Consider the following 15,448-nt stretch of genomic DNA (forward strand, 5'->3'; position numbering starts at 1 on the left):
GGGGGGCGGCGTGCGGGGGACACCCGCGGGGCCTGGGGGCCGCCCCTCCCCCGGGGGGGGGCCGCAGCCACCTCCTGGAAGTGGGGACCGTATGGGACGGAGACCGGGCCGCGGCGGGTCAGTGCCACGAGGCCTAGAAGTGAGGACAGATGGAGCCACGAGTGGGTTGGGTGGGCGTTGAGAGATCCGAGGAGTTGGCGAGGACGATGCTCGAGTTTTCTCTTACCCTTAGGTCGTGGCGAGAGAGCAATTTCTATTATTGAAACTGTAATTGCGTTTTAAATGTCTGTGACACGGAACCGTCCTGAAGGAATCCCAAGATGCATTGCAGCCTTGTGATCCGGCAGAAACTGTTGGCTATCAATACAAAGATCTTGGTCACCCTTAGCATTTGTAAGCGTGTAAAGTTTACAAAGTGCCAGCAAGTTAAAGTTCTTCACTTAAACGTTAATGTGTTAGGCAACGACATTGATCTGTGCGCCCTTTACCTTAAGTGGGACATGGACTTTTCTCTTTAGTGACACGTTTGGAATCTTCATTGCGTTAAAATCATTTACCTTATTCAGGTTGCTTGGCATAACTCGCTCTTTCTCTCTGTTCACGTGTCAGGAATGAGTCTGAGCATTTGTTAGTATTTAAGGGTCATGTGCCATTCTCATCAGAGCTGGTAGGCATTCTTTCTGTGGTTTCAAGTTGAGTTCAGTCTTTTAAGTCTTGCTGTGTTCTACCTCAGTGATAGCATGCTTGCAGGAACCGATTTATAGGAATGTCAAGTGAGAGTACTTTATACTTCTCAGAGAGAGGTGCTTAAGTTGGGAACTGTCGGTTTTGTTTTAAAGAGAAAAAGAAAGGAAAAGGTGAATGTCCTTCCTTTTATTTAACTAGGGTCTCGGGAACTGGGTCATAGATGTTCCCAACAATTTGTGAGAGAGAGTGGATTGTTGATTTCTCCTTAAAGTTCTAAATTGTGGTATTTCTTAGATAAGTGGATATCATAAAAGTGCTCTGGGAGGTTAGTTTCTTCAGAAAATTTTGCTATATAGTTTTCTCTCTAGAGGCAAGAAGAGTTTGGAGAAATACTTTTTCAGAGTGTGTATGTGAGTACACAGTTTGGATTTGGTTGTTTTATTGACTGGTATTTCCTTATTTGTATAGGCACTTGATATTTTCCTTTTGAGTAAGGAAATTCAGTTCTTACTTTTTGCTTAGATCAAGCCATTTTGGTGGCCCAAACTAGTTCATTACCACCTCCTGACAGTGTCAGTTTCCCCATACTTTATCCTGTAGATTTCCTTTTATCCAGTCATTTTCTTTTTGCCCCCCCCCTTCCTTTGGAGCCACTAGCACCACTTGGGCTACACCTAGAACTCCCATTTCCAGCCTTTGTAGCCATCAGCCATCAAAGGACAGTCATCCTTAGAGCAGTGGTCAGGAACCATGGTTATTGTTGACTGGTTAGGCAGTACCTCTTAGGTGGGGGGACTGCTTTTCTCTTCCTGATATTTGCCAATTTCAGCTTTACTCTTACCCTTTTCTCTGTCACACTACTAGGAGTTGGAGATGTAAAAGTGTGTGGGGAAGTGGTTGTTGGTAAGAAGATTCCCTACATTGTGGTCAGTTTTTTTCTTTTTTTATCAGAAGCCTATTTTGGTGTTACGGCCTTTATCAGACGCTTCTACAAAATACCTGTTAATGTTAAAAAATAATCCTCTGTAGGATGTTTATTTAGAAAAGAATGGATTTTCTAAATTGAGGTCCATTGGATTGCATTTTCCAGACCATTCAGGTTCATAAAATATTGTTAGAGCAGGGAACTGTGCTTGGAAGAAGCAGGGGAAAAGCTGGAAGGAGCACTTAGATTGAAATTCACAAAGGGGGAACCATAAAATTTGCAAGTTTTTTTATAGTGAGGAAATAGTCGGTAGGGCAAGCATGTTTTCTTTTGTTGTCAAGCCGTAACTGAAATTTGTGGTGGGTGTGTTTTGAAACTAAATACCAGGAGAACTCTTGAAGGAGTCTGTTTAGAGGTAGAGCACCAGAATGAATGACTTATAAAATGTATCTATCTAGAATGACTATCTGTCATTTCTCCTGAAAATTGCCTGCCTGCCTTCCTTCCTTTCTTTTCTCTCTCTCTCTCTCTCTTTTTTTTTTTTTTGGAAATACTTTCAGTGGGCCTTGAGCAAGAAGAAGAAGATGCTTTTGCCCAAAGTGTCATTTACCTTACTAGAGGGCTGCTAGTTAGCCCGTTTCTAGCTGTCCCAAGTCAGAACTTGGGATTTAGTGTTGACCTCCCTTTGAAAATTTAATATATGTTTCCAAAGAAATGATTAAGTAGAACACACTTAAGTGTAATTAAGTATAATTCATTTAAGTGTAATTCTCTGCAGATCCAAGTAAATTGGCTAAGTGATGCTTCTTAAAGTAGAGGTCCTGAAATAAATGAAAACGTAAGACAGGGGTTACTTGTACTAGAACTAACGTTTTCTATGATAGAATGTACTTGAAGTTCCACTTTGCACCCAGTTCAGTCTTTCTGTTGTTGTTGTTGTTGTTGTTAAATGAGAAACAGATTTAGCAGTGGTGATCAGGGTTACTTGGTGTCTTGGTTTATTTGGACTGCTGAAACAAAATACTCCAGACTGGGTGGCTTTGAAACAACAGAAGTTTATTGCTCATAGCTCTGGAGGCTGGAAGCCCAAGATCTGGGTTCCAGCCTGTTCGGGTGAGTACCCTCTTCTGGATAGCCAACTGCTGGCTTCCTGTGTCTCGAGGCAGAAGGAGCAAGGGAGCTCTATGGACCTCTTTTTTTTTTTTTTTTTTAATGAAGGTAATAATCCTATTCTTGAGGACTCCACCCTCATGACCTAGGGCCTCCCAAAGGCCCCACCTCTTTATAACATTAGGCATTAGGATTTCAATAAAGGAATTATGGGAGAGACAAATATTCAGACCCTACATAGCACTTGGACTTTTAGGACAGCCGGAGCTTCTAAAATAGTGGTAGAGTGTTTTTTCTGCCACCCCACCCTCAACACCTCTCAAAAGTCTGCCATTGAAAGCAGTACAAAATAAAATTAGCAGTCCTCAGGAGACCGTCAGATTTGTCTCCAAAATGTTGCACATTGTGTTGTGAAACTTGAATTTTAAAGAGAAATGGTCTATTTTGTAGTGTTTGGGTTTCGCTGAATGCCTTTTTGTGGAGGTGGGATTTTTTTTTTTTTTAACCGTTGAGCTATAACTCCCTATAAAATATACCTTTTAGAACTATACAGTGGTTTTTAGTATATTTACAAAGTTAAGCAGCCATCGCCATTTGGTGAATGCTTGTTAATCGCTCATCTCTCAAAGGTGATGTCTTCAGAGCCACCGGAGTAGAGAAGATCCAGAAGTAGCAGTTGTTTTGTCCAGAAGGGCTCTTAGACTTGATTTACATTAAACAGTACCTGTGGAAACGGAGAGTTAAGGTTAGATAGTTGACAGATACGATTCTTGAGATTTGTTTCTCTTTCTGTAAAACCGAAGGGCTGCAACAACAACTCAGCTGTCAAGGATTTCTCAGGCTTCCGTAGGACAGTAACTGGAGTAGAGTAAGCAGAGGAAATCAGGGGAAAGTATTGTTCCTGGAGTGTCATTTCTTCTCCTACCTAATTTTCTACCTGGTTTATTTCCTTTCCTGCCTTGACTTATTGATTATTAGACTGTTAGATTTGGGCTCTTATTTCAGGATTTTACAAACTGTTAGAATTTTTGATTTTGAGTAAACCCTCTTTGGGTCAGGTTTTATTTAATGTAATTAGTACATAGCTTTTTGCATTCTTTTATCCTTTTTTTTTTTTTTTAAACTTTTTATTTATTTATTCGACAGAGATAGAGACAGCCAGCGAGAGGGAACACAAGCAGGGGGAGTGGGAGAGGAAGAAGCAGGCTCATAGCAGAAGAGCCTGATGTGGGGCTCGATCCCGTAACGCCGGGATCACGCCCTGAGCCGAAGGCAGACGCCTAACCGCTGTGCCACCCAGGCGCCCCGCATTCTTTTATCCTTTGCTTATTTTTCACCTTTTCTGGAATTGTACTGCATGAGAAGACAGCAATTAAAATCTGTCGTGCGAGTTAGGGAAATGTAGAGGACAGATTTTAAACCTTGTTTCGCTTGCTTTTGTTCACTGGGGAGGAAATACCTTTTTTTAAAGTTAATTGATTTTTTTAGAGAGAGTGCACACACAAGAGGGAGAGGGAGAGAGAATTCCAGGCAGACTCTGGAGCCCGATGCTGGACTCGATCTCACGACCCTGATTACAGCCTGAGCCAAAAGCAAGAGTTGACGCTTAAGCGACTGTGCCACCCAGGTGTCCCAGGGAGGAAATGGCTTAAAGTGTTAAAATGGTGTTGTCTTTCTGGTTGAAAAGAAAGGAATGAAAGAGATTTGATAACGTTTTTGGGGTGAATTAGCAGAATTAGAATGAAATGTGTTGAGATGTGGATCTCTGGCTTTTCTTATGTATATAGCAATTAACAAGCGAATGTTTTCATGCCTTCAGAACACAGGATGCTGTGCTAGGCACTTGAAGGGATGCCACTGAGATGATTAAGTTGTGATTCCTCAAGGAGCAAAGAAAGGGATGGATCAAATACCCATTTTATTCTAATGGGAGACCCAAGGTGGTAAGAGGGCCAAACAGAGGGGGTAGAAGGCTTTCAAAGCTGAGAGGAGGAATTGTCCACAGATTTCCTTGTGTAAGTCGTTTCAGTCCTGTCACCCTACTCATAAAACTAAAGATGTATTTTCTGCTAAGTGTTCTTTGTGAATACCTTGGGGTTTTTTTAAATTGAGATCTAATTTATATACACAGTCCACCCTTGTGTTTCTCTATTTTATTAAGTTTGCTAGGAATTTGCTGAAGTAGGGCATTGGTTATCTTTTTTTATTACTTGAAGTATAGTTGACACACAATGTTACATTAGTTTCGGGTGTACAATATAGTGGTTCCTCCTGCCAGAAGTAGAGCTCCCGTCTGTCACCGTACAGGCACGATTACAGTACCACTGCCTGTGCCCCTGTGCTGTGCCTTGGATCCCCGTGAGCATCACTGGCTTTTCTGTTTACACTATTTGTTGTCTCTTTCCCATGAGCAGCAGTAAGTGACTGTAGTTCTGGTGGTATGTTCATTTAGGATGCACCATTCTATTCACGGTTCTTAAAAATCTTTGGGAAGCAAGAGTTTGGCCACTAGTTGAAGGTTCTCGATTGTTCTGGACCCTTACACTCCTTTTTTAGCTGCGGTTGTTGATTCATACCAAAGCTGCTTAAAAGTTTTGTCCTTGTTTTCAGTAGATTTTAACAAAGCGTGGCTGAGCTGTAGATGTGTTTGGTTTTTTTTCATAAGTGGCTTTGTTCTGAGGACACCTAATTGTTACGGTACTCCAAGTTGAACCAGATCCCCAGCATAATTCCGCTTTCCAGGTGAGAGAAACATTTAGTAAGGATTTTCTGAGCATCTTTTATTAGCCTGGCCTGAGAGTGGTGACACCAAATTCCAGACTATATTCTGACTAGGTAACGGTAGGTCACTTCACTTGAAACAGACAAAAAGTGCAACTTGTGAATGTCATTGGGACAGCTTCTTGGTTGACCATTTCTGCAGAGCTCCAGTGGGTTACCATACTACCAAGCGGTCTGTGTCCATCTCCTTCGGGTGGTTGGCATTGGTTGCATATATGTGTTTTTCTCTTCTCTTTGTACCTTTTTGGGTTGTCCGAAATGGTTTCGGTTGATGTGTTTCAAGTATATTTCAAATTGTTTTTGACATAGGTGGGATATAAATCATAGATGAATGTTTTAGGGTTGATTGAAGAACAGTGGGATTTTAACTCTACAGAAAGCCTAATCAAGTTGGTATATAGAGCTGTGCGTTAGTGATTGAATAAATAGGATTTTGGAATGTGAGGGCTGGAAGTGACCCCAGCAGTAATACAATTGCCTCATTTTGGATAAAGAAACTGAAACCTAAAGATGCTAAGTGAAGGCATAAGGTCACTTACAGCTTTAACGCCATGGTTGATTCTAGAATCCACATTTGCCAACTTCTAGTTCAGTGCTCTCTGCATACATCACTGTTTAATAATGGGGAAGAGGGTAGGCATAGAGCTAATACTACAGCCATCATAGGTGTTCTCACTCGGGAATTTGCCTTTCTTATATTTCATTCTTAAATTTTTGTAATTATTTTGGGGCCTTGCATTGCTTGTTGTAATCATAAATTTACTGAGCAGTTACCACTTGCTTAATGTGGAATCTTCATGACACTCTCTTGAGGTAATAGGTACTGTTAACACATTTTACAGATAAGAAAATGAAGGCTCAGAGAAGCTAAGTATGTTGGCAAGGTGACACCGTTGACTAAATGCAGGAGCTAGGATTAGAATCTAGGTCTGATTTCCGAGCTTATTCTAGTAATGGTTACTCTGCTAGCCTGTTCCTTGTGATTTGATATTAAACGATCTTTTTGGCTGAGATACTTTTTTTCAGAAAAGGCCCCCCTGAGTGTGTGGGCTTTGGCTCTGCCTCCGTGTTCTGTCTGAGTGGGAGCAAAGTCACATTTTCATGAGGAGGCAACGCTCTAAAGTAATACTTTGAAATCGCTTTTTCATACGTTTTAGGAAATGGTGATGTAAATTCAATTAAACAGCTCTGTTCAGTACTGTCTGTGACATCATGCCTTTTACTTTTAGAGTGTTAGGTAATTAAAGCAAAACCATGGACCTTTGTGTGTGTCCTGTGGGCTCTTTCTATGTCTGCCTTTACTGTTTTCTGGTTTTGTCTGTGAGAAAAATACTCAGCGTGCAGTTTTGATGAGACTGCGTGGTCACCTGAGTGCTAGGGGAGGTTTAGTTCCTTACTCAGACTGTGCTTGAACATCTCTGGGATGTTGTTTCTCTAACCCCTTGTTAAAAAGTCAGCACATGGAAGGTTGATGTTACTCTTTTAAGCCCTGATGGGAATGTAGTAAACATAAGACTGCTGAGAAAACTGGATCGATAAGACCACAAGGAAACTAGCCCTGTGAAAAAAAAGCAAAAGGAAAGCGGAAGTGGATTCAGTAAAATCAGTTGTATGTTTATTCCGTATGGTACGTGTGCTGTGCCAGACTGTAGGGACTACAAGACTAGAGAAAAAAGTCTCCATATTGCAGAAAACCACCGTCGTTCTGGAAGTCTGTAATCTCCTTGGGCACCGGGACGAAGATCTGTGTGTGTGCACCTGTGATTGAGGGCAGGGTCCTAGCCTAGAAGAGTTCCGAGGAGGGATCATTAGCCTTCGGGGGCTGGGCCGGGTCCGGAGTGTGATCGAAGTGGAAGATCAGGTGTGGCCAGTTTAGTTTGTGCAGAGAAGGAACGCAGCTCGAGCTGTGCACTTGCGGCTCCTGAATGAATTGAAATTAAGTAAAATTCAAAATGCCATTCCTCCGTTGAACTACTACCTTTCAAGCGCTTAATAGCCACACGCGCCTTGGGACTATCTATCACAGCACAGAGAACATGTCCATCACTGCAGACGCTGGTGTTGGACAGAATTTTGTCACACTATTTCTCAACTTCTATACAGTGTAACACACTGTGACTTCTGTGACAGCACTGAAATTGTTTTTATTTTTTTCTTCAATGAGGATACCATTTAGCTACCAGGACTAAGGAATTTTAGGGTAGCTATTTTATATATTGCTGTTCATTGTGTAAAGAGAATCATTTAAGATCAGTTTTATATCTGAAGCAGTCCACATTCAAATTGGTTATTTATGAAATACACAGATTAAGCACTTCTCAAGAATTGGCCAGACATTTTTGTTGAAAACATGTAGCTTGAATTATAACATAGTTTTCATTATCTACCACCCGTTTGGCCTTGACTAACTTGTGCTGTACTGATGAGCTGGCAAAGTAGGAGTCTTCGTGTTGAAGTCTTTTGATTCATGATCAGATATTTCTTTTCATTTCATTTCACTTCATTTCATTTCATTTCATTTCATTTCAGTGAGTTCCACGCTCACGCTCAACATGGGGCTTGAACTCACGAGCCTGAGAACAAAGAGTCTCATTCTCTGTTGACTGAGCCAGCCAGGTGCCCCTCCATGATCAGATCTTTTTTTTAAAATTTATTTTTAAAATTATTTTTATTTTTATTATTATTAACATATTATTTGTTTCGGGGGTACAGGTCTGTGATTCATCAGTCTTACACAACACACAGCGCTCACCACAACACATACCCTCCCCAGTGTCCATCACCCAGATGCCCCATCTCTCCCACCCCCCTTTCACTCCAGCAACCCTCAGTTTGTTTCCTGAGATTGAGTCTCTTGTGGTTTTCATGATCAGATCTTTTTAAAATATTTATATTCTTTTTTATAAAAATTACAGTGAAATCATGGGGCGCCTGGGTGGCTCAGTTGGTTAAGTGTCTGGCTCTTGATTTCCACTTTGGTCACGATCTCGGGGTCGTGGGATCTAGCCCCACTTTGGGCTCCATGCTCGGTGGGAAGTCTGCTGCTCTCTTTGTTCCCTCTCCTTCTTCCCCTACCCCTGCTCTTTCTCTCAAATAAATAAATCTTTAAAAACAAAAATTACAGTGAAATCATGTAACATACAATTAACCAATTTAAAGTGAATAATTCAGCCAGTGTTGTGTAGTCACCACCTCTATCTAGTTCGAAAACATTTTCATCACCCCAGTAGGAGACCTGTGCCCATTAAGCAGTTACATTCCATTCCCTTCTCTTCCTTTCAGCTTCTGACAACCACCAGCCTGCTCTCTGTCTCTATGGATTTACCTATTCTGAACATTTTATATGAGTGGAATTGTACAGCACGTGACCCTTTGTCTCTGGCTTATTTCACCAGGATCAGATTATCTCTAACAGTCTAAGATTCAGTTTATCATTGGTGATAAAGCATAAGCAGTAATATTGCCTGACTGTTCTGGTAAGGTCTTTCACTTCTTGTTTTAAAATTTGTGGTGATATACCCAGTATCACACCTAGTTCGTTAATCTTCAGTTATCATGAACCAGAATATTGGTTTCCCTTTTAATTTGGGGTATGGCAGGTTACTCATTGTTGCGCTCTGATAACTTTCCCACTTAATTAGAATTGTTCCTTTTTTGAATACTTGACAAGGGTGTATTTCTGAACATGGAAATACCATTGGAAAATATGAAACTGTAATGTCACTGCTCACTCCTCAGGAGGTTTACAAACTTTTCCTTCACTGGGGATATGGACTGTGCAGGGCTTGAGAAACCACAGTCATCTGTTTGCTGAACATGAATAAATAAATGACTTTGGGCCCTAGTAGAATTCTAACCCCGGGCTCCTTAGTGCTAGTAAAGTCAGTATGTGATATGCATTATGAGTAAGACCTGAGTAGAGTGAACTGGATAGGGTTGCCTCTGTGTGTGTGTGTGTGTGTGTGTGTGTGTGTGAGAGTGTGTGAGAAGACCGGGTACAATAATATTGAGAAGTTTAAATTTAAAAGAACATCTTGCTCTCTCTGATATTTCTGGTTCATTACTGCAAAAATACCGGTTCACAAATGTCGCTTGCATTGCCATTAGATTTATAATGTGGTCCACGTCTGGATGCATGGAAGGCTTTTTTCCACCTTGGGGAAAGTATGGTCAACTTTTTATTTTTGGGCCTTTTAATACCATTAGGTATATATTAAGCACTTTATTGATTTTGGTACTTGACTCTGTCCCTGTGAGCTTTACAAACTTAAGGCCATACATATTATAAACAGGGTGACAGAGAAGTAAAGCCATGAGCATATTTTCATCACGGTGCATTCTGCAGCCACGGAGGTGGTCTGGTGACTGATGTCATTATCCTGAGAGTGCCTTACAGTCTTCTGTATGTATTGTGTATTTGTAAACCTAAGAGTTGGTTCTAGAACTGGGTGGTCAGGTATGTGTATTGTTTGGTTTTGTAAAACTCAGCTGCAGTTCAGAATATCTTACTACATGATCTTTTTCCTGCCCTAAAACACGACATCATCTCTAACTCAATTTACTTTTATCGAGTAAGTTTGCAGCAGGGGCTGTTTGAAGAAGGGCTTGCAGCAGGGGCTGTTTGAAGAAGGGCGAGATGGTGCTTGTCTAACTTGGAAAAGCCCAGTTGGGTCGGGTTTGTCTGAATGTTAGATGGGAGTGATTGCAGTTACGTATTTCAGGGTGTTTGGAGGGGATTGAATGAGTCAGCACATCAGGTCTTGTTAAAAATCTGTTGGAGTTAATTTGCCCCCACCTCCAGTGCTGCGTGGATTCGTGAGTGCCTCCGTCCATTTCGTACTCAGTCATGCTGGTTGATAGAGTTGAGTGTATCCTGGTGCATGTTGGGGGAGAGACTCACGTGTTGAATATCTCCTTGGTGTCAGGCGTTACTTAATAGACACGAAACAAATCTATTCTCTCATTTAAATCTCTTAGCGGTCCCGTCAGGTAGATAGCCTGTCATTTTCAGAATTCCAGTGAAGCAGCTACAATCTCACAATTTGAAGTGACAAGCCAGCGTGTAAAGCGGGCATCAGCCCACTGCCAGCCCCTTACCACTACCCTGTGCTGCCCCCTCCAGCCCGAGGGAGGCATGTGAACTTGATTTACTTAGCACAGCCTGGCCTTCCCTGAAAATTGAGCAATTTAGCTTCTGTTTATATCCTGCGAATCTCGAATCACGTAGGCTGGGGTCATTTTAGACCTTTCACTCTTCCTACCTCCTCCTGCTGGAGGATGCCTGTTATCTTTCCACTCAACCCCACCTCTCTAGTTCTACTGCTCATGTGTTCACAGGGCATGCTTGCCGGTCGTGGTGATGTTGCTCTTTCTACCAGTGGTGTTTTTTTTCTTTCTCTAGTTACCTCTTTGCCACCGTTGATGGACCTTCCCAAGTGACACTCAGCATGTCACTTCTCTCTGAAAAACTTGGTTGCCCTTTACCTTTCAGGAACAGGAAATTACTTTCTTCAACACTTCACATTGTTGAAGACTGGGTCTAAAACTTTGTCTTGACTTACTGTTGTTTCTGTGCAGTGATTTTAAATAGGCGCTTTGCAGTTTATGAATTCATTATTTATTATTTGGTTTGCAGGATTCAGGTGACTTCAAATTCTTTGATACCTTTTGCATCTTGGAGATTTTTTGAAGCAAGGGACTTTTCATATTGGGATATGATTTAGGTTTGTCAGATATAAAAAATAAATTTACATATTTGCATATCAGTGTATATTTCTCATACCTGTGTTCCAGGGATGTCATAAGTAGATTTTGCAGTGTGACAGCTGTGGAAACTGGATTGTTGCTTGATCTTAGAATTCTAATATAGGACAAAACTGGTGTCATTGTAATCACCATTTCTGACATGTTGTAAGGGATCCTTTGCATTTCAAGGACTTTATGTGAATGTCCTTTTTATTTTATTGTTATCAAATAGAATTTATTCAAGGATCTTAGTAATATTGTGTGATTATGGAATCTTAAAAAAGAGCTAATCATAGCCTTGTTGGCCTAGAGCTACCAAGAGAGAATCTAGAGAAATAATGTTATTTGTTGAGCAAAATCTCAATAATTTGATCTGCACTGGGCTGTGTATTACTTTTATAATATCCTTGAAGGAAAAGTTTTATAAAGCAAATTAAGAGGATAAGCATACCTTTATGAATACATTTCAGTTACTGAAAATGTGGTAAAATAGGCTGTAATTGGTAGGTGTTTAAAAAGATTTTTTTAAACAGAGACTTGTAATTTGAACACCTGAGTTAACTGCTGTTGGTCTAAATTACTGAGGTTTTTGTTGCGTTATTGAAATTCTATTTTTACTGCATTTTAAAAGATACGTGAAAATGGATGTGTGGGACTTAATTTGTAATAGAACTTGTTTCTGTTAAACAGCACCTGTAGAACCTTCTCGAGAGGAACAGTCATTGTTGTGTGAAGGTAATTTTCTACGATATGACCCTTTGAATCAAGTCTAATTGAGAAAACATTAAGTTGTCTATGGTGTGTGAAGCCTGGATGTTGTTTTGTAAATATATATTCTATCTCAATTTCTCGTCTAGGTTCAAATTCAGCTGTAAGCATGGAACTTTCAGAACCCGTTGGTAAGAAAATTTCTGACCCTATTAATACAGTAATATGAAACCCTTTCGGGATAGAAGGTGCAAATATAAGTGTCACGGTTATGGTAATGCCTGCATTTAAAACTGACTTTGAGTCTTTGCTGTTGGGATTTTGAAAGCAGCTCTAGTTGGACAGCAGCAGTGCGGTGATACACTGAGCCTGCCCTCGTGAAAGCTGAGTGGAAGAGCGCTAAAGGCAGTTGAGGGGCTTGGGCTTATTAGATTTCCTTTGTGAAAAATTTCCTTCCTTTTTGCAACTTGTTGCTCTAAAGGGTGTCAGATTCCTCAGGTCATTGATAAAGTTGATGCCAAATGACTTGCAGAGGGAAAAGCAGAGATGTTGTAAATCCCATGTTCTGATTTGAAACTTTCCCACTTTCCGTGTCTCAGGACATCCTGACGCTGGAATAACTGGGCTGTTAGGAATGGTACATCTCCTGTTTACAGTTTGTTTGTCCTTATGGAAATGAAGCTTTGTTAAAATAGCAATCTCTTCATAGTCTCTGAGTCAGCTCTGATGTCAGCAGTGGGGCCAGCTTGAAAGCTGTAATCCATTTCTGTTGTGAAAGAGATTTTCCTGCTTATGTTTCACTAGATGTTAGGAAGTAGAACTAAATATGCAAAGTTCTGTTTGTTTGAAGACATCTGTGTTTTACAGTACAGATTGTAAGTCTTCTTCAGAATACTAAGTTAAATGTCTTATTTCAGTAGAAAATGGGGAGACAGAAATGTCCCCAGAAGAATCATGGGAGCACAAAGAAGAAATAAGTGAAGCAGAGTTAGGGGGTGGTTCCTTGGGAGATGGAAGACCTCCAGAGGAGAGCGCACAAGAAATGATGGAGGAGGAAGAGGAGATACCAAAACCTAAATCTGTGGTCGCACCCCCTGGGGCTCCCAAGAAAGAACACGTAAATGTGGTATTCATTGGGCATGTAGGTAAGTTGCGCTCCTAGCCTGAAGCAGTGACCAGTCATTAGGTACATCAAACAGCTACCTGGAGATGTTAGTGAAACTGAACTGAATTAATCTGAAATGTTTTTATTTTTAACTCGATAGATTTTTTTTTTTTTTAAGTTGGCAGAACATTGCCAACATTTTGTTTGGCAGATAAATAATCTTGTAATGGCATGGAAGCTGGAAGAAAATAAGCTTCTGTATATTTGTATGTGATGCACAATTGGTTTGTAGACCCCCTGATGGTAGCCAAGCATATTATGACATCTGGTAATTAATATCCTAGAAAATGTGCCTGTTGTTTCGTGTGAACTTCAGTTAATTTGTTAATTTTATGGGCTTCATCTAACCTAGATAGTTTAATTTTGTGTGACAAAGGAAATTAATAATTTGGAGTGACTTCTGGATGCTTGTCAGGTTACTGGTTTAGCCCAAAACAAAACCCTATTTAATTTACTCAGCTCTTCCCTGACCATATGACTTAGCCTCAAAATCATGAGAAGAAAAATACAGAATCACGTGTCCCTTTTTCTTCCCTTTATCTCTGCTTTCTCCTGAATATAATGCTACGCCATATGACTTCTTTAGTAGCAAGAACTCCTTTGAAATTTGTAAAGGAGCACCTGTATTTGCTAAAATTAGTGAAAGGCAAACTACCTAAACGTAGTCCACAGCTCTTTGGCCACTTCGGCTCTCCCCTGAGATTCCCCTTGGGTAATTTATATTCTGGTGCTGCTGTGCTCTTAGCTGCAGGTCAGAGAGCAGTCTGTTCAAAAATTCTTCTTTATCAAAAGCAGTTCTAAATTCTTCATCAGTATAAATCATTGTAGAGCTGCAAGCGGTCTTGGCAGCTTCTTTTGCAACTGAAATTATTTAATTATATATGCTGATTGGTAACGGTATTAGTGTGTATAGTGGTGGTGTTGTGTTTTTAAGCCTGTGATTTGCATGTTATTGATGTTGTTGTTACTTTTAGATGCTGGCAAGTCAACCATTGGAGGACAAATAATGTAAGTCTGTATTTTTTGTCAAATAATAGAGTTAACTTGATTGGATGAGTTTTGGGCACTGTCAACATACAGTCATACAAAGGAGATAAAACAGGTCACCTGAAGAAGTTATAAAGACATTACCTGTAAGGAAAGCTGATTTTTTTTTTTTTTAAGATTTTTTAATTTATTTGAGAGAGAGAGAGCAGAGCAAGACTGAGAGAGCACAAGCAGGGCCAGGGGCAGAGGGAGAAGCAAGTGCCTCACTGAGTGGGGAGCCCGCCGTAGGGCTCGATCCCAGGACTCTGGGCTCACGACCTGGGCCAAAGGCAGACGCCTAACCACTGAACCACTCAGGTGCCCCAAGGAAACCTGATCTTAAGGAATTTTTGCAGTGTGATCATTGTTAATATTTTTTGATAGATTGGAGGCATTCACTAGAATTCTTTTGTTATCACTGTCAAACTCTTACGGAACATTAAATGTATTTCTGAAAGCTGTATTTTAGATTTTTTTTTAATAAAAGCTAATATAGAGGGGCGCCTGGGTGGCACAGCGGTTAAGCGTCTGCCTTCGGCTCAGGGCGTGATCCCGGCGTTGTGGGATTGAGCCCCACATCAGCTCTTCCGCTATGAGCCTGCTTCTTCCTCTCCCACTCCCCCTGCTTGTGTTCCCTCTCTCGCTGGCTGTCTCTACCTCTGTCAAATAAATAAATAAAATCTTTAAAAAAAAAAAAAGCTAATATAGAACCCTAGATTATAGGAAATCTTGGTTTGCTTTGAATATAATTTTCTTAGGAATAATGAAAACCAGCACATGAATCTGGTACTGGGGGGGAAGGGAACTCCTTATTCCTTACTCATCAACTCTTTTAAGTCCTAGGTAGATTAATCAAAGACAGGTAGTCTGTGCTTCTTCCTCTCCCACCCCCCCTGCTTGTGTTCCCTCTCTCGCTGGCTGTCTCTATCTCTGTCAAATAAATAAATAAAATCTTTAAAAAAAAAAACAAAAAAAAACAAAGACAGGTAGTCTGGCTAGCATGCTAGAAAATTTATCATAATCTTTTATCACATGTAGAAGCTATCTAAGTATGAAAACACCTCGGTTGATCTTTAGCAATGTATTCTAGTATTGAAAAAATTTTTTTAAATTAGAAGGTCTTATAATTTTGGGGTACCTGGCTGGCCCAGTAGGTAGAACATGTGACTCTTGGTCTCAGGGTTGTGAGTTCAAGCCCCATATTGGGGGCAGAGTTTTTTGGTTTGGTTTTTTTTTTTTTTTTAAGTGTTTTACAGTTTTAATCCCTCTTGAATTATATCCATTTCTTTTTTTTTTTTTTT

The 15,448-nt window shown here is 40.5% G+C and overlaps 1 protein-coding gene across 1 annotated transcript in view; it reads left to right on the forward strand.

The window, feature by feature from the left end:
- The window catches only part of GSPT1 (G1 to S phase transition 1), a 31,133-nt gene that overhangs the window by 622 nt on the left and 15,063 nt on the right, over positions 1-15,448 (forward strand). Inside the window, exons 2-6 of the mRNA XM_034669571.1 lie at positions 3-117; positions 11,939-11,983; positions 12,106-12,147; positions 12,874-13,101; positions 14,096-14,129. Of these exons, the coding sequence (XP_034525462.1) occupies positions 3-117; positions 11,939-11,983; positions 12,106-12,147; positions 12,874-13,101; positions 14,096-14,129 (464 nt within the window). The remainder of the gene's footprint in view (positions 1-2; positions 118-11,938; positions 11,984-12,105; positions 12,148-12,873; positions 13,102-14,095; positions 14,130-15,448) is intronic.

Source organism: Ailuropoda melanoleuca, chromosome 10 (genome assembly GCF_002007445.2).
Source record: "Ailuropoda melanoleuca isolate Jingjing chromosome 10, ASM200744v2, whole genome shotgun sequence".
NCBI classification, from domain to species: domain Eukaryota; kingdom Metazoa; phylum Chordata; class Mammalia; order Carnivora; family Ursidae; genus Ailuropoda; species Ailuropoda melanoleuca.